The sequence below is a fragment of the Anolis sagrei genome, chromosome Y, assembly GCF_037176765.1.
Source record: "Anolis sagrei isolate rAnoSag1 chromosome Y, rAnoSag1.mat, whole genome shotgun sequence".
Taxonomy (NCBI): Eukaryota; Metazoa; Chordata; class Lepidosauria; order Squamata; family Dactyloidae; genus Anolis; species Anolis sagrei.
In genome coordinates, this window is record NC_090035.1 from 60695716 (window position 1) to 60719278 (window position 23563).

General features: G+C 46.5%; 1 protein-coding gene across 1 annotated transcript in view; it reads left to right on the top strand.

Annotated features, from left to right (window-relative positions):
* Positions 1-22749: 22749 nt before the first annotated feature.
* The window catches only part of LOC137095635 (izumo sperm-egg fusion protein 4-like), a 52168-nt gene continuing 51354 nt past the window's right edge, over positions 22750-23563 (top strand). The window contains exon 1 of the mRNA XM_067462392.1: positions 22750-22978. Within this exon, the coding sequence (XP_067318493.1) occupies positions 22750-22978 (229 nt within the window). The remainder of the gene's footprint in view (positions 22979-23563) is intronic.

Genomic DNA, 23563 nt, shown 5'->3' on the forward strand with positions numbered 1-23563 from the left:
GTACCAGGGCCCACTCGACCAAGAAAGCTTATAGATATATCTCCCGTTCCCATTCCAGGAAGAAGAGGAGGAGGACGCCATGTCAGGATCCAGTTTCCGCAGCCTGGGCTTTGGCGCCGAAAACTAGAGTCCTGACGCTTCGCACTGATAAGGGCCGTGCAGCTGGTGGCCTTGGAGAAAGGCAGTTGCCTGGTGGCAGGAAGCTTTGCACGGGGGTTTTGGGCTCGGCGGGAATTGAGCTCTTCAAATAAGTGGGTGTGTATATAAGGGGTTACCAGCCGTGGCCAGTCAATCTCGGCTTTTTCCATGTCTATGCATCCACCAGTAAAGTTCTTTGCTTGATAACGATGGAAGTCTCGTGTCATCATTGAGCCGGCTGCTGTGAGCTGACAGATTAGAATATATTTACCTCATAGAAATTATAGTTGTTACCTCAGAGTTTATATTTCACTATTCAAACTGCACTTTTATACCTTGATTATTTAGTAAACAATTGTTGAATTTAGTCTTGTCTCTAGTGTTTTAATTTGAGGTATTAAAGTAATTTAGGGCATACCGATGGTCACTGGGAAAATAGCCAAACACATTTAGTTTTCTCATTAGATCTTCCCGGTGTGCCATCATAAAAGGTTTTCCTGGCCTTTTTTTTTTTTTTTTTTTTGCTTACTGCGAGATGGCAGGGAGTACAGAAACCACAAACAGTCAGATGCTGGTGTGAGAGAGGGGTTGCTTGTTTTCCCAACCCAACCCTGGCGCAAAGGAAGAAAATGAGGGGATGCAATGCAGTTGAGGCGAACTCTCTTGCGTATGCGTAGGCTTTCAGTCCGCTTATGTAGGGGCAACACAAACTGGGGCCAACAGAAAGGTGGTAAGAAAGGTTTTCCTGGCTTTTTTGGCTTTCCGCGAGACGGCAGGAAGTACAGAAACCACAGTCTAACGCTGGTGTGAGAGAGGGGTTGCTTGTTTTCCCAACCCAATCCTGATGCAAAGGAGGAAAATGAGGGGATGCAATGCAGCTGAGGCGAACCCTCTTGCGTATGCGTAGGATTTCAGTCCGCCTGATGTAAGGGCAACACAAACTGGGGCCAACAGAAACGTGGTAGGAAAGGTTTTCCTGGTTTTTTTTTTTTTTTGCTTTCTGCGAGACGGCAGGGAGTGCAGAAACCACAAAAAGTCAAACGCTGGGGTTGCTTGTTTTCCCAACCCAACCCTGATGCAAAGGAGGAAAATGAGGGGATGCAATGGAGGAGAGGCAAACCCCTTGCATATGCGTAAGCTTTCAGTCCTGCTTATGTAGGGGCAACACAAAGTGGGGCCAACAGAAAGGTGGTAGGAAAGGTTTTTTTTGGCTTTCTGCGAGATAGCAGGGAGTACAGAAACCACAAACAGTCAAATGGTGGTGTGTGAGAGGGGTTGCTTGTAGGGCTGGGCGGTTTCGTTCATTAATTTCGTAAATTCGTAATCCTGACACAAAGGAAGAAAATGAGGGACTACAATGCAGCTGAGGCAAACCCTCTTGCGTATGAGTAGGCTTTCAGTCCCACTTATGTAGGGGCAACACAAACTTGAACCAACAGAAAGGTGGTAGGAAAGGTTTTCCTGGCATTTTTTTGGCTTTCTGCAAGACGGCAGGGAGTACAGAAACCACAAACAGTCCAAGACTGGTGTGAGAGAGGGGTTGCTTGTTTTCCCAACCCAACCCTGATGCAAAGGAGGAAAATGAGGCGAAGCAGTGCAGCAGAGGTGAACCCTCTTGTGTATGCACAGGCTTTCAGTCCCACTTATGTAGGGGCAACACAAACTGGGGCCAACAGAAAGGTGGTAGGAAAGGTTTTCCTTGCTTTTTGGGACTTTCTGCGAGACGGCAGGGAGTACAGAAACCACAAAAAGTCATACGCTGGTGTGAGAGAGGGGTTATTTGTTTTCCCAACTCAACCCTGATGAAAGAGGAAAATGAGGGGATGCAATGGAGCAGAGAACCCTCTTGCGTATGCGTAGGCTTTCGGTCCACCTTATGTAGGGACAAGAAAAACTGGGGCCAACAGAAACATGGTAGGAAAGGTTTTCCTGGCTTTTTTTTTTTTTTTTTTTTTTTGCTTTCTGCAAGACGGCAGGGAGTACAGAAACCACAAACAGTCCAACGCTGGTGTGAGAGAGGGGTTGCTGGTTTCCCAACACAACCCTTACACAAAGGAGGAAAACGAGGGGATGCAGTGCAACTGAGGCGAACTCCCTTGTGTATTAGGAGGCTTTCACTCCCACTTATGTAGGGGCAACACAAACTGGGGCCAACAGAAAGGTGGTAGGAAAGGTTTTCCTGGCTTTTTTTGGCTTTCTGCAAGACGGCAGGGAGTACAGAAACCACAAACAGTCAAACGTTGGTGTGACAGAGGGGTTGCTTGTTTTCCCAACACAATCCTGACACAAGGGAGGAAAATGAGGGGTGCAATGCAGCTGAGGCAAACCCTCTTGCGTATGAGTACGCTTTCAGTCCCACTTATGTAGGGGCAACCCAAACTTGGACCAACAGAAAGGTGGTAGGAAAGGTTTTCCTTGCTTTTTGGGGCTTCCTGCGAGACGGCAGGGAGTACAGAAACCACAAAAAGTGAAACGGTGGTGTGAGAGAGGGGTTATTTGTTTTCTCAACTCAACCCTGATGAAAGAGGAAAATGAGGGGATGCAATGGAGCATAGGAGAACCCTCTTGCGTATGCGTAGGCTTTCGGTCCACCTTATGTAGGGGTAACACAAACATAGGCCAATAGAAAGGTGGTAGGAAAGGTTTTCCTGGCATTTTTTTTGGCTTCCTGCGAGATGGCAGCTAGTACAGAAGCCACAAACAGTCCAACGCTGGTGTGAGAGAGGGGTTGCTTGTTTTCCCAACCCAACCTTGATGCAAAGGAGGAAAAATGAGGGGAAGCAGTGCACTAGAGGTGAACCCTCTTCCGTATGCATAGGCTTTCAGTCCCACTTATGTAGGGGCAACACAAACTGGGGCCAACAGAAAGGTGGTAGGAAAGGTTTTCCTGGCTTTTTGGGGCTTTCTGCAAGACGGCAGGGAGTACAGAAACCACAAAAAGTCATACGCTGGTGTTAGAGAGGGGTTATTTGTTTTCCCAACTCAACCCTGATGAAAGAGGAAAATGAGGGGATGCAATGGAGCAGAGGAGAACCCTCTTGTGTATGCGTAGGCTTTCAGTCCACCTTATTTTTTATTTATTTATTTATTTATTTATTTACTTTGCTTATATACCGCTGTATCTAAAGCCCGAAGGCGACTCACAGCGGTTCACAAACAGTAAAAACAGTAGAAACAGCAGTTGTTCCATACAAAATATAACAATTGACTTAACACATTATCCATAAATTACCCATAAGCAATTACAATGCACAATTATTACAAAAAACAACCGTACCCAATCTTCTCATCATCCAAGCGTAGTCCAGGTTCGTCGTCCATTGTTCCATTCCTATGTTCCATTACCAGATTGCACTAAATTACTCAAACGCCTGCACAAACATCCAGGTCTTCACCTTTTTGCGGAATACCATTAGAGATGGTGCTAGTCTAATGTCCGTAGGAAGGGCGTTCCACAGCCGAGGAGCCACCACCGAGAAGGCCCTATCTCTCGTCCCCGCCAGCCGAGCTTGAGAAGCAGGCGGGATCGAGAGCAGGGTCTCCCCGGAAAATCTCAAAGTCCTGGTGGGTTCATAGGCAGAGATGCAGTCAGATAGGTAGCTTGGGCCGGAACCGTTTAGGGCTTTAAAGGCCAACGCCAGCACTTTGAATTCAGCCTGGTAGCAGATCGGTAGCCAGTGAAGTTGGCGCAACAGGGGGGTTGTATGCTCCCTGCGCTCCGCTCCTGTTAAAATCATGGCTGCCGAGCATTGGACTAGTTGGAGCTTCTGAGCTGTCTTCAAAGGCAACCCCACGTAGAGAGCGTTGCAGTAGTCTAAACGGGATGTAACCAGAGCGTGGACTACCGTAGTCAAGTCAGACTTCCCAAGGTACGGGCACAGCTGGCGCACAAGCTTTAGCTATGCAAATGCTCCCCTGGTCACCGCCGAAACCTGGGGTTCCAGGCTCAGCAATGAGTCCAGGGTCACACCCAAGCTGCGAACCTGCGTCTTCAGGGAGAGTGCGGCCCCATCCAACACAGGCTGTAACCCTATGCCCTGTTCGGCCTTGCGACTGACCAGGAGTACCTCTGTCTTGTCTGGATTCAATTTCAATTTGTTCGCCCTCATCCAGATCGTCACAGCGGCCAAGCACCGGTTCAGGACCTGGACAGCCTCCTTAGTAGCAGGTGGAAAGGAGTGACAGAGTTGGACATCATCCGCGTACAGATGACACCGTACCCCGAAACTCCGGATGATCTCCCCCAGCGGCTTCATGTAGATGTTAAACAACATGGGAGAAAATATTGAGCCCTGAGGAATCCCACAAGACAATGGTTGTGGGGTTGAACAGGTGTCCCCCAACAACAACTTCTGAGATCGACCCTCCAGCAATGACCGGAGCCACTGCAAAACAGTACCTCCAAGACCCATCCCTGCGAGGCGTCCCAGAAGGATACCGTGGTCGATGGTATCGAAGGCCGCTGAGAGGTAGGGAAAGAAAAACTGGGGCCAACAGAAAGGTGGTAGGAAAGGTTTTCCTGGCTTTTTTTGGCTTTCTGCAAGACGGCAGGGAGTACAGAAACCACAAACAGTCAAACGGTGGTGTGAGAGAGGGGTTGCTTGTTTTCCCAACACAATGCTGACACAAAGGAAGAAAATGAGGGATACAATGCAGCTGAGGCAAACCCTCTTGCGTATGAGTAGGCTTTCAGTCCCACTTATGTAGGGGCAGCACAAACTTGGACCAACAGAAAGGTGGTAGGAAAGGTTTTCCTTGCTTTTTAGGGCTTCCTGCGAGATGGCAGGGAGTACAGAAACCACAAAAAGTGAAACGCTGGTGTGGGAGAGGGGTTATTTGTTTTCCCAAAACAACCCTGATGAAAGGAGGGAAATGAGGGTATGCAATGGAGCATAGGAGAACCCTCTTGCGTATGCGTAGGCTTTCGGTCCACCTTATGTAAGGGCAAGAAAAACTGGGGCCAACAGAAACATGGTAGGAAAGGTTTTCCTGGCTTTTTTTTTTTTTTTTTGCTTTCTGCAAGACGGCAGGGAGTACAGAAACCACAAACAGTCCAACGCTGGTGTGAGAGAGGGGTTGCTGGTTTCCCAACACAACCCTTACACAAAGGAGGAAAACGAGGGGATGCAGTGCAACTGAGGCGAACTCCCTTGTGTATTAGGAGGCTTTCACTCCCACTTATGTAGGGGCAACACAAACTGGGGCCAACAGAAAGGTGGTAGGAAAGGTTTTCCTGGCTTTTTTTGGCTTTCTGCAAGACGGCAGGGAGTACAGAAACCACAAACAGTCAAACGTTGGTGTGACAGAGGGGTTGCTTGTTTTCCCAACACAATCCTGACACAAGGGAGGAAAATGAGGGGTGCAATGCAGCTGAGGCAAACCCTCTTGCGTATGAGTACGCTTTCAGTCCCACTTATGTAGGGGCAACCCAAACTTGGACCAACAGAAAGGTGGTAGGAAAGGTTTTCCTTGCTTTTTGGGGCTTCCTGCGAGACGGCAGGGAGTACAGAAACCACAAAAAGTGAAACGGTGGTGTGAGAGAGGGGTTATTTGTTTTCTCAACTCAACCCTGATGAAAGAGGAAAATGAGGGGATGCAATGGAGCATAGGAGAACCCTCTTGCGTATGCGTAGGCTTTCGGTCCACCTTATGTAGGGGTAACACAAACATAGGCCAATAGAAAGGTGGTAGGAAAGGTTTTCCTGGCATTTTTTTTGGCTTCCTGCGAGATGGCAGCTAGTACAGAAGCCACAAACAGTCCAACGCTGGTGTGAGAGAGGGGTTGCTTGTTTTCCCAACCCAACCTTGATGCAAAGGAGGAAAATGAGGGGAAGCAGTGCACTAGAGGTGAACCCTCTTCCGTATGCATAGGCTTTCAGTCCCACTTATGTAGGGGCAACACAAACTGGGGCCAACAGAAAGGTGGTAGGAAAGGTTTTCCTGGCTTTTTGGGGCTTTCTGCAAGACGGCAGGGAGTACAGAAACCACAAAAAGTCATACGCTGGTGTTAGAGAGGGGTTATTTGTTTTCCCAACTCAACCCTGATGAAAGAGGAAAATGAGGGGATGCAATGGAGCAGAGGAGAACCCTCTTGTGTATGCGTAGGCTTTCAGTCCACCTTATTTATTATTTATTTATTTATTTATTTATTTACTTTGCTTATATACCGCTGTATCTACAGCCCGAAGGCGACTCACAGCGGTTCACAAACAGTAAAAACAGTAGAAACAGCAGTTGTTCCATACAAAATATAACAATTGACTTAACACATTATCCATAAATTACCCATAAGCAATTACAATGCACAATTATTACAAAAAACAACCGTACCCAATCTTCTCATCATCCAAGCGTAGTCCAGGTTCGTCGTCCATTGTTCCATTCCTATGTTCCATTACCAGATTGCACTAAATTACTCAAACGCCTGCACAAACATCCAGGTCTTCACCTTTTTGTGGAATACCATTAGAGATGGTGCTAGTCTAATGTCCGTAGGAAGGGCGTTCCACAGCCGAGGAGCCACCACCGAGAAGGCCCTATCTCTCGTCCCCGCCAGCCGAGCTTGAGAAGCAGGCGGGATCGAGAGCAGGGTCTCCCCGGAAAATCTCAAAGTCCTGGTGGGTTCATAGGCAGAGATGCAGTCAGATAGGTAGCTTGGGCCGGAACCGTTTAGGGCTTTAAAGGCCAACGCCAGCACTTTGAATTCAGCCTGGTAGCAGATCGGTAGCCAGTGGAGTTGGCGCAACAGGGGGGTTGTATGCTCCCTGCGCTCCGCTCCTGTTAAAATCATGGCTGCCGAGCATTGGACTAGTTGGAGCTTCTGAGCTGTCTTCAAAGGCAACCCCACGTAGAGAGCGTTGCAGTAGTCTAAACGGGATGTAACCAGAGCGTGGACTACCGTAGTCAAGTCAGACTTCCCAAGGTACGGGCACAGCTGGCGCACAAGCTTTAGCTATGCAAATGCTCCCCTGGTCACCGCCGAAACCTGGGGTTCCAGGCTCAGCAATGAGTCCAGGGTCACACCCAAGCTGCGAACCTGCGTCTTCAGGGAGAGTGCGGCCCCATCCAACACAGGCTGTAACCCTATGCCCTGTTCGGCCTTGCGACTGACCAGGAGTACCTCTGTCTTGTCTGGATTCAATTTCAATTTGTTCGCCCTCATCCAGATCGTCACAGCGGCCAAGCACCGGTTCAGGACCTGGACAGCCTCCTTAGTAGCAGGTGGAAAGGAGTGACAGAGTTGGACATCATCCGCGTACAGATGACACCGTACCCCGAAACTCCGGATGATCTCCCCCAGCGGCTTCATGTAGATGTTAAACAACATGGGAGAAAATATTGAGCCCTGAGGAATCCCACAAGACAATGGTTGTGGGGTTGAACAGGTGTCCCCCAACAACAACTTCTGAGATCGACCCTCCAGCAATGACCGGAGCCACTGCAAAACAGTACCTCCAAGACCCATCCCTGCGAGGCGTCCCAGAAGGATACCGTGGTCGATGGTATCGAAGGCCGCTGAGAGGTAGGGAAAGAAAAACTGGGGCCAACAGAAAGGTGGTAGGAAAGGTTTTCCTGGCTTTTTTTGGCTTTCTGCAAGACGGCAGGGAGTACAGAAACCACAAACAGTCAAACGGTGGTGTGAGAGAGGGGTTGCTTGTTTTCCCAACACAATGCTGACACAAAGGAAGAAAATGAGGGATACAATGCAGCTGAGGCAAACCCTCTTGCGTATGAGTAGGCTTTCAGTCCCACTTATGTAGGGGCAGCACAAACTTGGACCAACAGAAAGGTGGTAGGAAAGGTTTTCCTTGCTTTTTAGGGCTTCCTGCGAGATGGCAGGGAGTACAGAAACCACAAAAAGTGAAACGCTGGTGTGGGAGAGGGGTTATTTGTTTTCCCAAAACAACCCTGATGAAAGGAGGGAAATGAGGGGATGCAATGGAGCATAGGAGAACCCTCTTGCGTATGCGTAGGCTTTCGGTCCACCTTATGTAGGGGCAACACAAACTGGGGCCAACAAAAACATGGTAGGAAAGGTGTTCCCGGCTTTTTTTTTTGGCTTTCTGCAAGATGACAGGGAGTACAGAAACCACAAACAGTCCAAGACTGGTGTGAGAGAGGGGTTGCTTCTTTTCCCAACCCAACCCTGATGCAAAGGAGGAAAATGAGGGGAAGCAGTGCAGCAGAGGTGAACCCTCTTGTGTATGCACAGGCTTTCAGTCCCACTTATGTAGGGGCAACACAAACTGGGGCCAACAGAAAGGTGGTAGGAAAGGTTTTCCTTGCTTTTTGGGACTTTCTGCGAGACGGCAGGGAGTACAGAAACCACAAAAAGTCATACGCTGGTGTGAGAGAGGGGTTATTTGTTTTCCCAACTCAACCCTGATGAAAGAGGAAAATGAGGGGATGCAATGGAGCAGAGAACCCTCTTGCATATGCGTAGTGTTTCGGTCCACCTTATGTAGGGGCAACACAAACTGGGGCCAACAGAAAGGTGGTAGGAAAGGTTTTCCTGGCTCTTTTTTTTTGGCTCTCTGCAAGACGGCAGGGAGTACAGAAACCACAAACAGTCCAACGCTGGTGTGAGAGAGGGGTTGCTGGTTTCCCAACACAACCCTGACACAAAGGAGGAAAACGAGGGGATGCAATGCAGCTGAGGCGAACTCCCTTGTGTATGAGGAGGCTTTCACTCCCACTTATGTAGGGGCAACACAAACTGGGGCCAACAGAAAGGTGGTAGGAAAGGTTTTCCTGGCTTTTTTTGGCTTTCTGCAAGACGGCGGGGAGTACAGAAACCACAAAAAGTGAAATGCTGGTGTGAGAGAGGGGTTATTTGTTTTCCCAACACAACCCTGATGAAAGAGGGAAATGAGGGGATACAATGGAGCATAGGAGAACCCTCTTGCGTATGCGTAGGCTTTCGGTCCACCTTATGTAGGGGCAACATAAACTGGGGCCAACAGAAACATGGTAGGAAAGGTTTTCCTGGCTTTTTTTGGCTTTCTGCAAGACGGCAGGGAGTACAGAAACCACAAACAGTCCAACGCTGGTGTGAGAGAGGGGTTGCTTGTTTTCCCAACCCAACCCTGATGCAAAGGAGGAAAATGAGGGGATGCAGTGCACTAGAGGTGAACCCTCTTGCGTATGCATAGGCTTTCAGTCCCACTTATGTAGGGGCAACACAAACTGGGGCCAACAGAAAGGTGGTAGGAAAGGTTTTCCTTCCTTTTGGTGGCTTCCTGCGAGACGGCAGGGAGTACAGAAACCACAAAAAGTGAAACGCTGGTGTGAGAGAGGGGATATTTGTTTCCCCAACTCAACCCTGATGAAAGGAGAAAAATGGGGGGATGCAATAAAGCAGAGGGAACCCTTTTGCATATGCGTAGGCTTTCAGTCCCCCTTATATAGGGGCAACACAAACTGGGGCCAACAGAAACATGGTAGGAAAGGTTTTCCTGGTTTTTTTTTTTTTGGCTTTCTGCAAGACGGCAGGGAGTACAGAAACCACAAACAGTCCAAGACTGGTGTGAGAGAGGGTTACTTGTTTTCCCAACACAACCCTAACACAAAGAACGAAAATGAGGGGATGCAGTGCAGCTGAGGCGAACCCTCTTGTGTATGAGGAGGCTTTCAGTCCCACTTATGTAGGGGCAACACAAACTGGGGCCAACAGAAAGGTGGTAGGAAAGGTTTTCCTGGCTTTTTGGGGCTTTCTGCGTGACGGAAGGGAGTACAGAAACCACAAAAAGTCATACCCTGGTGTGAGAGAGGGGTTATTTGTTTCCCCAACTCAACCCTGATGAAAGGAGGAAAATGAGGAGATGCAATGGAGCAGAGGAGTGCCCTCTTGCGTATGCGTAGGCTTTTGGTCCACCTTATGTAGGGGCAACACAAACAGAGGCCAACAGAAATGTGGTAGGAAAGGTTTTTCTGGCTTTTTTTTTTTTTTTTTTTTGCTTTCTGCGAGATGGCAGGGAGTACAGAAGCCACAAACAGTGAAACGCTGGTGTGAGAGAGAGGTTATTTATTTTCCCAACTCAACCCTGATGAAAGGAGGGAAATGAGGGGATGCAATGGAGCATAGAAGAACCCTCTTGCGTATGCGTAGGCTTTCGGTCCACCTTATGTAGGGGCAACACAAACACAGGCCAATAGAAAGGTGGTAGGAAAGGTTTTCCTGGCTTTCTTTCTTTCTTTCTTTTTTGGCTTTCTGCGAGATGGCAGGGAGTACAGAAGCCACAAACAGTCCAACACTGGTGTGAGAGAGGGGTTGCTAGTTTTCCCACCCAACCCTGATGCAAAGGAGGAAAATGAGGGGAAGCAGTGCAGCAGAGGTGAACGCTCTTGCGTATGAGTAGGCTTTCAGTCCCCCTTATGTAGGGGCAACACAAACACGGGCCAACAGAAAGGTGGTAGGAAAGGTTTTCCTGGCTTTTTGGGGCTTTCTGCGAGACGGCAGGGAGTACAGAAACCACAAAAAGTGAAACGCTGGTGTGAGAGAGGGGATATTTGTTTCCCCAACTCAACCCTGATGAAAGAGGAAAATGAGGGGATGCAATGGAGCATAGGAGAACCCTCTTGCGTATGCGTAGGCTTTCGGTCCTCCTTATGTAGGGGCAACATGAACTGCAGCCAACACAAAAGTGGTTGGAAATGTTTTCCTGGCTTTTTTTTTTTTTTTTTTTGGCTTTCTGCGAGATGGCAGGGAGTACAGAAGTCACAAACCGTCCAACGCTGGTGTGGGAGAGGGGTCGCTTGTTTTCCCAACCCAACCCTGATGCAAAGGAGGAAAATGAGGGGAAGCAGTGCAGCAGAGGTGAACCCTCTTGCATATGCATAGGCTTTCAGTCCCCCTTAAGTAGGGGCAACACGAACTGCGGCCAACACAAACGTGGTTGGAAAGGTTTTCCTGGCTTTTTTTTTTTTTTGGCTTTCTGCAAGATGGCAGGGAGTACAGAAACCACAAACAGTCAGACGCTGGTATGAGAGAAGGGTTGCTTGTTTTCCCAACCCAACTCTGATGCAAAGGAGGAAAATGGGAGGATGCAATAGAGCAGAGGGAACCCTTTTGTATATGCGTAGGCTTTCAGTCCCCCTTATATAGGGGCAACACAAACTGGGGCCAACAGAAACATGGTAGGAAAGGTTTTCCTGGCTTTTTTTTTTTTTGGCTTTCTGCAAGAAGGCAGGGAGTACAGAAACCACAAACAGTCCAAGACTGGTGTGAGAGAGGGGTTGCTCTCTCACACCAGTCAACCCCAACACAAAGAAAGAAAATGAGGGGATGCAGTGCAGCTGAGGCGAACCCTCTTGTGTATGAAGAGGCATAGGCTTTCAGTCCCACTTATGTAGGGGCAACACAAACTGGGGCCAACAGAAAGGTGGTAGGAAAGCTTTTCCTGGCTTTTTGGGGCTTTCTGCGAGATGGCAGGGAGTACAGAAACCACAAAAAGTCATACGCTTGTGTGAGAGAGGGGTTATTTGTTTTCCCAACTCAACCCTGATGAAGGAGGAAAATGAGGGGATGCAATGGAGCAGAGGAGAACCCTCTTGCGTATGCGTAGGCTTTCGGTTCACCTTATGTAGGGGCAACACAAACATAGGCCAATAGGAAGGTGGTAGGAAAGGTTTTCTTGACTTTTTTCTTTGGCTTTCTGCGAGATGACAGGGAGTACAGAATCCACAAACAGTCAAACGCTGGTGTGAGAGAGGGGTTGCTTGTTTTCCCAACCCAACCCTGATGCAAAGGAGGAAAATGAGGGGAAGCAGTGCAGCAGAGGTGAACCCTCTTGCGTATGAGTAGGCTTTCAGTCCTCCTTATGTAGGGGCAACATGAACTGCAGCCAACACAAAAGTGGTTGGAAATGTTTTCCTGGCTTTTATTTTGGCTTTCTACGAGATGGCAGGGAGTACAGAAGTCACAAACAGTCCGACACTGGTGTGAGAGAGGGGTTGCTTGTTTTTCCAACCCAACCCTGAAGCAAAGGATGAAAATGAGGGGATGCAATGCAGCTGAAGGAAACCCTCCTGCGTATGCGTAGCCTTTCAATCCACCTTATGTAGGGGCAACACAAACTGGGGGCAACAGAAAGGTGGTAGAAAAGGTTTTCCTGGCTTGTTTGGGCTTTCTGCAAGATGGCAGGGAGTACAGAAACCACAAACAGTCAGACGCTGGTATGAGAGAAGGGTTGCTTATTTTCCCAATCCAACCCTGATGCAAAGGAGGAATATGGGGGGATGCAATAGAGCAGAGGGAACCCTTTTGCATATGCGTAGGCTTTCAGTCCCCCTTATGTAGGGGCAACACAAACTGGGGTGAACAGAAACGTGGTAGGAAAGGTTTTCCTGCCTTTTTTTTGGCTTTCTGCAAGACGGCTGGGAGTACAGAACCACAAACAGTCAAACGCTGGTGTGGGAGATGGGTTACTTCTTTTCCCAACCCAACCCTGACACAAAGGAGGAAAATGAGGGGATGCAATGCAGCTGAGCTGAACCCCTTGCATATGCATAGGCTTTCAGTCCCACTTATGTAAGGGCATCACAAACTGGGGCCAATAGAAAGGTGGTAGAAAAGGTTTCCTGGCTAGATTGGGCTTTCTGCGAGATGCTAGGGAGTACGGAAACTGAAGTCAATGCAGACTTTAGGAGGGTCTCCCCAGTAAGAGAAACCCCTAGGACCGCACCAAAGAGGGCCCATGACCTTGGTGAGCCAGCCAGGAGAAGCCTGATTCCAGCAATTTTATTGATATTAATAATTGAAATGAGACTCTTGCCAAGGCGAAGAAGTGGCACTGACGTTTATTAGCCATTCAGCTGAGTCGGATGCAATTGCGAGGATAGCTCACTCACAAGCATGCCTTTACAGAGTTTTGCAAGCATTTTATAGACAAAATACACACAGAGATTTTGTATTTCCCTCCCCTCCTTCCCCGCCCTGCTCGATGCTGATTGGCTGGTGACTTGAGGAGGTTTGGCGGCTTGCCCTCAACCTGGGCCAATCGCAAGGCTTCCCTGCTTCTGGGGATTGACGAATAAGGGAAGAGGAGGCGGGACGATTGCGAACAATGGAAGGCAATGGGATTATGATGCAAGCGGCCAGCTGGCATTGTTTGGCCAGAAAAAGTTGATTGAATTAAGAAAAGTTTTCCTTTTTCCTGATCTGATAAGGAGTGTTTTTCAGTGGGTTTGTGGATGAAGCAAACAGAGCTGGGCAAGAAGACCCTTGGGGCCAGTCTCGCCCCTTTGTGATTAAATTAAAATGTGCCTAGAGAAATTCCCTGTTTACCAGACCATCTCAGAAAATAAACAAAAGAATTTCCAACTGCTATTGTCCATGCAAACGTTTGTGATAAGATTGGTTTCGAGGGGGACAAAAGCCCTCATTCAGGCACTGAATGTCTCCTGGTCGCCTTTTTCTGGGGCAGAGGGCAAGGGGGAAAACAGAAGGGCAAATAATATTTCATAGAAAGATACATAGGCATTTAAACCATAGGCATTACATAGTACAAAGATCCCATCCCTATCCCATGTCTCAAGTATATTTAATAAAATAATTGATTTTTTTATTTGGAGGCTTTGAATCCAAGATCCTTGGAGAAAGTCCATGATAAATAATGTTTCCTGAAGTCCCAAAAGGCAACAGACAGTCCTTGATCTTGGAAAAGGCTGGCAAATAGAGTTCCAGCCATGCTGCAATGGATTCCACAATTTGGTCCTTGGAAAACTGGAATCTCTTCCCAAGGTTCGGGGGGGCCCTGGCCAGGCTCCTCTCCGAAGTCCCATGGGGGAACCACATCGTCCCCGGATCTGGAGCTCAGCAGGGGCGGGCTGCAGCAAGGAGCGTTTGAGTTGTTGGCATGGAGCCAGCGATTTTGGCAATCAGCTGGTTTCTGTCAAATTATATTCTCAAAAATAGAGAGGTTATTTCCGGCCGTAGAGGTCCAAAATGAGAAAAGCAAGATAGTTTAGTTTAGAATTAATCACAGAAAAATATGGCATTAGATAGTTCAGGCAAGTGAAAGACACAGGTAAAAGTAACAAAGTAACAAGCAGGAAAGTTGAAAGTTGCAAATCTCAAGTACTTTTATTAGGGATTAGATACAAAGTCAGGGCTTGGGGAAAGGAATAGAGGCTGAATGCAGTCCTAGTTTGAGCTGTCTGTTGGGGCACATTTATCCCAATGGTGGCTTCCAGGAACTGTGGAACTCTCTGCTGCAGTTCAACCCAACTTGGGGACTGGGGCCCTCGATGTCAAAACCACAAACAGACAGACGCTGGTGTAAGAGAGGGGTTGCTTGTTTTCCCAACCCAACCCTGATGCAAAGGAGGAAAATGAGGGGATGCAATGGAGCAGAGGTGAACCCTCTTGCGTATGCATAGGCTTTCAGTCCCCTTTATGTAGGGGCAACATAAATCGGGGCCAATAGAAAGGTGGTAGGAAAGGTTTTCCTGCCTTTTTTTTTTTTTTTGGCTTTCTGCGAGATGGCAGGGAGTACAGAAACATCAAACAGTCAGACGCTGGTGTGAGAGAGGAGTTGCTTGTTTTCCCAACCCAACACTGATGCAAAGGAGAAAAATGAGGGGATGCAATGCAGCAGAGGTGAACCCTTTTGCGTATGCGTAAGTTTTGAGTCCCCCTTATGTAGGGGCAACACAAACAGAGGCCAACAGAAACATGGTAGGAAAAGTTTTCCTGGCTTTTTTGGGCTTTCTGCGAGACGGCAGGGAGTACAGAAACCACAAACAGTCAAACGCTGGTGTGAGAGAGGGGTTGCTTGTTTTCCTAACCCAACCCTGACACAAAGGAGGAAAATGATGGGATGCAATGCAGCAGAGACAAACCTTCTTGCGTATGCATAGGCTTTCAGTCACCCTTATGTGGGGCCAGGGGCGGCTCAAGCCATTACGCAAAGTAAGCATTTGCAGTATAGTTTATTTTGCCCAGGTGCGCTCTTGAGGTGCTCTTGGGGGAAAATAGACCTTGACATATGCGAGTTGTATTTACTGGGATATATAGTTCACCTACAATCAAAGAGCAGTCTGAACTCCACCAATGATGGAATTGAACCAAATATGGCACACAGAACTCCCACGACGAACAGAAAATATATATCAGTGTTTGGTTGGGGTGGGGGTGGGGGGGGGCACCAAAATACTGTTTGCTTATCGTTGAAAATTATCTAGGGCCACCTCTGTGTGGGGCCACACAAACTGGGGCCAAGAGAAACAGAAAAGGAGGACAACACAAAGAGGGTTTCTCTGGGTTATTGTTTGTGTTATCTGAGACGGCAGGGAGCACACACAGCCACTCCCACGCTCCTTTTAAAAACCAGCACAAAAAGTAGGGACAACCCCAGGTTTTTTGCTTGTATTTCTTTTGCCCAAGAAAGATAGTAATAATAAATGAAATAAAATAGAAAATAAAAACAAAAAGATTAAGAAATACTTGGGGCTTAATTTATAAATGGGCCTTTATTTCTCTAAATGCCCATTTATAGTTTAGCTTCAGCTTGTATTTCTTTGGCCCAAGAAAAAATAATGAATAAAATAGAAAATAAAGTAGAAAATAAAAACAACAAAATGGTTATTGAATTATAATGTTTGCTATAAATGGGCCTTTATTTCTTTAAAGGCCCATTTATAGTTAGTTTCCAAATAGCTAAGAATCTGAGCTTGATTTTTTTCCCCAAGGGAAAAAAGGAAAATAATATATTAAAAATTAAATTCAAATAAATAAAATAAAATAAAATAAAAATAATAAATGGGGGTTCTTTATAAATGGGCCTTTATTTGTTTAAAATCCCATTTATAGTTTCCAAAAATGAAAAAGGCAGGACAGGTAGAAAGGAAAAAAATGGATTAGATTTTTCCTTTTAAAAATAAAATACCCCTAGACAGAGAAACAACCAGGGCTTCTCTTCAAAACCCTGTCTCTGTCTTTCCCTGCTGTGTGGCACTGACTATTTGGCAATTGGCAGGCAGGCAGGCAGGCCAGCCAGGGACCTGTACCCTCAAAATCACCAGCAGCAGCACCAGCAGCAGATGACCCTCTCCCTCCTCTCTCATCCCTATCGCGTCTCCCAATGGAGCCATGAGGCACACACGGCTCCTTTTAAAGGGCAATGGCTGCCCTGCAGAAACCTCACCCCTCCATACCTGGCTTCTCCTCATTGGCTGGAATCCCAGCATTCCCAGTATCCCAACACCTGTGACATCAATTTCGAAACTGGTGGAAGTCTTATTAAAAATGGTGAACGCGGCTTTCTATTGGCAAGAACACTTCCAGGTTCCCAAAACGCATTGATATCACTTCTAAAGGTATTTTTTTTATGATTTCTTAACGAGATTAGAAATTAACGAGCAGGATCAACCAAGCCTAGTATTCAGCAGCAGAGAAGCAAAGTGCAAGGGCAGATGTCTTCACTGTATCTGGTTGTCATCCCCAATTTGTGCCAGTCTTATTTTGTATGATATTGTTTCTAGCACCCACTTTTTGCTTGATATTCTAGCAGAGCACGGTCCAGGGTAACTCCCAGGTATTTTGGTGTGATTTAATTCTCTAGTGGGATTCCTTCCCAGGTAATCCTCAGACCTTGAGATGCTTGTCTGATCGTAAGATGAAAAACATACATCTGCATTTTAGATGGATAAGGAATCAGATAGTTTCCCCTGTAATAGGCAGTAAGAGCACCTAAAGCTTCAAAGAGCTTCTGTTCAGCCATTTCAAAGCTCTCTGCTTCAGGGTTAATGGCATGATCATCTGCATAGATGAAACTCTCTGTCCCTTCTAGCAATGGCTGATCATTTGTATAAATGTTTAAGCATTGATGGAGTGAGCACGTACCCCTGATGCAGGCTATTCTTCTGTTTTCTCAGAAAAGAGATTGATCTAAATCAGGGGTCCTCAAACTTTTTAAACAGAGGGCCAGGTCACAGCCCCTCAAACTGTTGGAGGGCCGGATTATAATTTGAAAAAAGCATGAATGAATTCCTATACACACTGCACATATTTGTAGTGCAAAAAACACTTTAAAACAATGCAATAAATTAAAATGAAGAATAATTTTAACAAATATAAATTTATTAGTATTTCATTGGGAAGTGTGGACCTGAGATAGGATTGTTGTTGTTGTTGTTGTTGTTGTGTGCTTTCAAATAGTTTCAGACTTAGGTTGGCCCTGAGCTAGGGCACCGTAAATGAACTTGGAGGACCATATTTGGCCCTTGAGCCTTTGTTTGAGGACCCCTGGTCTAAATTCTCAGACATTTCAGATGACAAGATCATATTGGTCACTCCACTCCCCGAGGAATATAGCACTTGCCCACGGGTTTCTATACTATGCAGAACACCCTACCTTCAGGGCATTACTCCTCATATAGCTGCCTTGTTGAAAGACTATAACAGGCTCCACAATGAAGATGCATTTAGTGAGCAAACTCTTCAGGCAGTGAAGAACATTTTGTCTTCCATCTCTGAAACCAAGAAAGAACGGTGGATAAAGCAGAAAACAGAATTTGATATGGGCAGTAGCAGTCAGAAGGCATGGAGGCTATTAAGATGGTTGAGCAATGACCCTTCGTAAACTAATACCCATGCCAACATAAAGGCAAATCAGATAGTGCATCAACTTCTGAAAAATGGGAAACCCAACCTTGCCACCAAGGAAACCAATAGCCAGACAACCAGATAATGGGAACAACAATCTTCATGAACCTTTTACATCTACTGAATTGGAAATGGCTCTCAATAAATGTAAAAATGGCAAAGTAACTGTCCTGGATGATCTATGGGTGGAACTTTGGCCCAAAAGCAAGGTTCTGACTGCTGAAGCTGATAACAACTACATTGCATCCTGTCAAATTCCTAAAACCTGGAGAAAAACAAGAGTTATAGCTATCTTGAAAAACAGGGAAAGACTGTAATGATCCAAAAAGCCATCTCTATAAAGTCCTGGAGATACCAATTTTGTATAGAATTATGAAAAAAATAGACCCATGTATGATTCCACAGCAAGCTGATTTTAGGAAAAGCAAAAGCTGCATATCAGAATTGTTGAATCTGACTCAGCACATGGAAGATGTTTTGAAAGGCAGCTGTCTTCATAAGCCCGTCAACAACTTATAGAATCATAGAATCAAAGATTTGAACGAGACCTCATGGGCCATCCAGTCCAACCCCCTGCCAAGAAGCAGGAATATTGCATTCAAATCACCCCTGACAGATGGCCATCCAGCCTCTGTTTAAAAGCTTCCAAAGAAGGAGCCTCCACCACACTCCGGGGCAGAGAGTTCCACTGCTGAACGGCTCTCACAGTCAGGAAGTTCTTCCTCATGTTCAGATGGAATCTCCTCTCTTGTAGTTTGAAGCCATTGTTCCGCGTCCTAGTCTCCAGGGAAGCAGAAAACAAGCTTGCTCCCTCCTCCCTGTGGCTTCCTCTCACATATTTATACATGGCTATCATATTCCCCTCTCAGCCTTCTCTTCTTCAGGCTAAACATGCCCAGCTCCTTAAGCCGCTCCTCATAGGGCTTGTTCTCCAGACCTTTTATCATTTTAGTCGCTCTCCTCTGGACACATTCCAGCTTGTCAATATCTCTCTTGAATTGGGGTGCCCAGAACTGGACACAATATTCCAGATGTGGTCTAACCAAAACAGAATAGAGGGGTAGCATGACTTCCCTAGATCTAGACACTATGCTCCTATTGATGCAGGCCAAAATCCCATTGGCTTTTTTTTGCCGCCACATCACATTGTTGGCTCATGTTTAACTTGTCCACGAGGACTCCAAGATCTTTTTCACACGTACTGCTCTCGAGCCAGGCATCCCCCATTCTGTATCTTTGCATTTCGTTTTTCCTGCCAAAGTGGAGTATCTTGCATTTGTCACTGTTGAACTTCATTTTGTTAGTTTTGGCCCATCTCTCTAATCTGTCATGATCGTTTTGAATCCTGCTCCTGTCCTCTGGAGTATTGGCTATCCCTCCCAATTTGGTGTCATCTGCAAACTTGATGATCCTGCCTTCTAACCCTTCATCTAAGTCATTAATAAAGATGTTGAACAGGACCGGGCCCAGGACGGAACCCTGCGGCACTCCGCTCGTCACTTCTTTCCAGGATGAAGAGGAAGCATTGGTGAGCACCCTCTGGGTTTGTCCATTTAACCAATTCCAGATCCACCTCACCGTAGTTTTGCCTAGCCCACATTGGACTAGTTTCCTTGCCAGAAGGCCATGGGGGACCTTGTCGAAGGCCTTACTGAAATCCAGGTACGCTACATCCACGGCATTCCTCGCATCTACCCAGCTTGTAACTCTATCGAAAAAAGAGATCAGATTAGTCTGGCATGACTTGTTTTTGATAAATCCATGTTGACTATTAGCAATGACCGCATTTGTTTCTGAGTGTTTGCAGACCACTTCTTTAACAATCTTTTCCAGAATCTTGCCTAGTATCGACGTGAGGCTGTTTGGGTCATCCTTTTTTCCCTTCTTGAAGATTGGGACCACATTGGCCCTCCTCCAATCTGCTGGAACTTCTCCTGTTCTCCAAGAACTCTCAAAGATGGTTGCCAATGATTCCGAAATGACTTCCGCTAGTTCCTTCAATACTCTTGGGTGTAGTAGCCCTGGGGACTTGAACTCATTTAGAGCAGCCAGGTATTCCTGTATGACTTGTTTCCCAATTTGGAGTTGGATGTCCTCAAATCCCTCATCCACTCCGTCTTGCTGAGGTTGAAGATGACTTTCTTTTTGTGAGAAGACCGAGGCAAAGAAGGTATTTAGTAGTTCTGCCTTTTCCCTATCCCCTGTCAGCATTGCACCATCTTGTCCTCAAAGAGGCCCTATCGCCTCCTTGTTTTTCCTTTTTCTACTGACATAAGAAAAGAATCCCTTTTTATTGTTTTTAATGTCCCTGGCAAGCCTGAGCTCGTTTTGTGCTTTAGCCTTGCGGACCTTTTCCCTACAGGTGTTCGCTATTTGTTTGAATTCTTCTTTGGTGATTTCTCCCTTTTTCCAGTTCTTGTGCATGTCTCTTTTGTGTCTCAGCACAGTTAGAAGTTCTTTGGACATCCATTCTGGCTTCTTTGCACTTGTCCTATTTTTTCTTTTTGTTGGCACGGTTTGCAACTGCGCCTTGAGTATTTCACTCTTGAGAAACTCCCATCCATCTGTAACTCCCTTGTCTTTTAGTATCTGTGTCCATGGAATGCTGCTCAGTGATTCCTTCATTTTTTGGAAATCAGCTCTCCTAAAGTCCAAAATGCGGGTTTGACTTGTCTTAGGTTCGGCCTTTCTTTGTACCTCAAATTGCAGGAGCACATGGTCACTTGCCCCTAAGGATCCTACCACTTCAACCACTTCAACCACATCAATCAGGTCCTCCACATTTGTTAGGATGAGATCAAGAATAGCCAATCCCCTTGTTGCCTCTTCTACCTTCTGGACCATGAAATTGTCTGCAAGGCAAGCGAGGAATTTGTTGGACTTTGTACTCTTGGCCGAGTTTGTTTTCCAGCAAATATCGGGATAGTTGAAATCGCCCATGACTACTACATCTCTTCTCTGTGCCTGTTTGGTCAACTGTTGGCAGAAGACTTCATCAAGTTCTTCCTCCTGGCTTGGAGGTCTGTAGTTGACTCCTACAACAAGATCTTTTTGAGTCCCAGTTCCCTTGATTCTTATCCAGATGCTTTCAAGCTGGTTTCCCGGATTGCTGTCATGCATTTCTTCTGCAGCATAAGAGTTTTTGACATATAAGGCTACTCCGCCTCCTCTCCCCTTTGTTCGGTTTCTGTGAAAGAGGTTATAGCCCTCGATGTCTACATTCCAGCGATAGGAGTCATCCCACCAGGTTTCAGTGATGCCTATGATATCATATTTGTGGTGTTGTGCTAAAAGTTGGAGTTCGTCATGTTTATTTCCCATGCTCTGTGCATTAGTGTAAAGACATGTGAGCCCCTGAGATCTTCCCCTCAGCTGTTTAATTGGGATTATTATGCTTTCGGTACTTGGTCCTTTTTGTGTTTGTGCTTATAAAGCATTGTCTTCCCCTGAGAAAAAATTATAATATTACAAAGTATTACCACGTCACCCACTTCATAGGAAATCTGCTACAAAACAGGAGCCCTTTTGTTGAGTTCCAAGGCCAGAGAAGCAGGTGCCGCTAGCAGGACAACGACCTGCCTCAGGGGAGCATACTTGCTTCATCCGTGTTTAACATTTACACAAATGATCAGCCACTGCCAGAAGGGAGAGAGAGTTTCATTTATGCTGATGATCATGTCATCACCGTTCAAGCAGGGAGCTATGAAATTGGCTGTAGAATGCTATGATCCTATTAAATGCATTTTAATATACATATTATACATAATGTTTTATAATGTCTTTAAGGAGAGTCAGGTAAGAAATAAAAACTATTATTATTCTATGAGGCTGGATGACCATCAGTCAGGAAGATTTTGATAATGTGTCCCTCTATGGCAGAAAAAGGGTTGGACTTAGCCTTTAGAGGTTCTCTTTCAACATTAGGATGCCCTGTTTCTCTCCATGAACCTGTTAATGTCCATCTATGAGACCAAATGACCACCTGTTTGTGGCAGAAGGGTGTTGGACTGCATGGCCTTTGAGGGACCCTTCCAACTCTAGGATCTTATACTCCTATAGCACTATGGCTGTAGATGAAATGTAGATTTGTTTGTGTGTATTTACATAATACCTGCATCTACCAGTGGAGGAGGCTGTTTTCTAATCATGGAATGTATCAGAGATATAGAACATAGATTTGTTTGTGTGTATTTACATAGTACCCATATCTTCCACGAGAGGAAGCTGTTTCCTCACCATGGAATGCATCAGTGATATAGAACATAAGACTTGTGTGTGTGTCCAGTAGAGTCTCGTTTACCTGACATTCTGTTTTATCCAATGCTCTTATCCAACACCTCTCTTTCCTCCAGCATTTCCTCTTCAATTAAGAGAGTGATCCCCAACTCTCTCTCCATACCCAAAAAGTGAAAAAAAGCAAGACCACTAGAGGGTGTTGTTTCTTCACCATGGAATGTATCACTGATATAGAACATAGACCGGTTTGTGTTTATTTACATAGTACATGTATCTACCCCTGGAGGGAGCTGTTTCATAACCATGGACTGTATCAGGAATATACCATATTTAATTGATTGTAAGACTCCATCGGTGGTACCACCACTACCAACAAAACTCACCCTATTTCTCTCCATGAACCTGCTATTGTCTATGGGGCTAGATGACTATTAATCATGAGGGATTGGATGGTGTTAGGGCAGAATGGGAAGGACTTTGGGGGATCCCATTCAACTCTAGGATGCTGTAGCACTATATCTCCATGTCTATGAGGGTGGGTGGCCATCTGCTGGGAGGGATCAAATGATGCCTTCCTTTAGGGCAGAATAGGGAGGGCATTTTGGGGTCCCAGCTCTAGGACCCTATGATCCCATTGAAGGATCATGCAAGTCTTGGCAGCCCTCTGTCGAGAAGGATCTTCGGGCACTGACCCAGAGTTCTAGAACCTGGAGGTCTGTGTTCCATCCCTGAGACAGAACCCATTCTGCATTGTCTCAGGATGCCCCAGGATGGCCCTGTCCCTGGCGCTGGTGCTGCTCTTGGCCCTAGGCCCTGTGGGCCCCTGTGGCGGCTGCCTGCAGTGCGACCCCAACTTCTCCCTCCGCTTTGCCTCCTACGCTCCACACTTGAGTCGCAAGGCCTGGGGCCTTGGGGTGGTGCCGGCTGCTGGGAGGATGCTCCGTGGGTGGGCCCAGGACACACTCCGAGGCCTGCAGCTCGGGGTCCCTGCAGAGATCCGTAAGTAAAACATATGTGAGACATTCCCCATTCTGCCCTGAAAGAGGACACCATCCAATCTTTCCCAGCAGAGAGTCATTCAGCCACAGACAAGAAGACACAGGGCTATAGGATCCTAGATTTGGAAGGGACCCTGCAAAGGCTCTCTCCATTTTGTCCTGAAGGAGGACACCATTTGATCCCTCCCGGCAGAAGGCCATCAAACCCCTTAGACATTAGCAGGTTCATAGTCATGTTGGTACCAATGTTATTGATCTCGCCATCGATGGCATCTTATAATCAACAAAATATGGTATGCTGTAGGCTTTTTCAGGCTATATGGCTATGTTCTAGAGGCATTCTCTCTTGATGTTTCACCTGCAGCTATGGCAAGCATCCTCAGAGGTTGTGAGACCTGTTGGAACTAGGAAAATTGGGTTTATATATATGCGAAATGACCAGGGTGGGACAGAGTCAAAAAAGAAGCACAATTAAAGCCTTGGCAAACCACGCAAAAAGAATTTGCGAACCTTACCTCCTCCAAGATGAACGGAAGCACCTAAACTGGGCTCTACAGGCCAATGGATACTCCATCTCAGACATCAG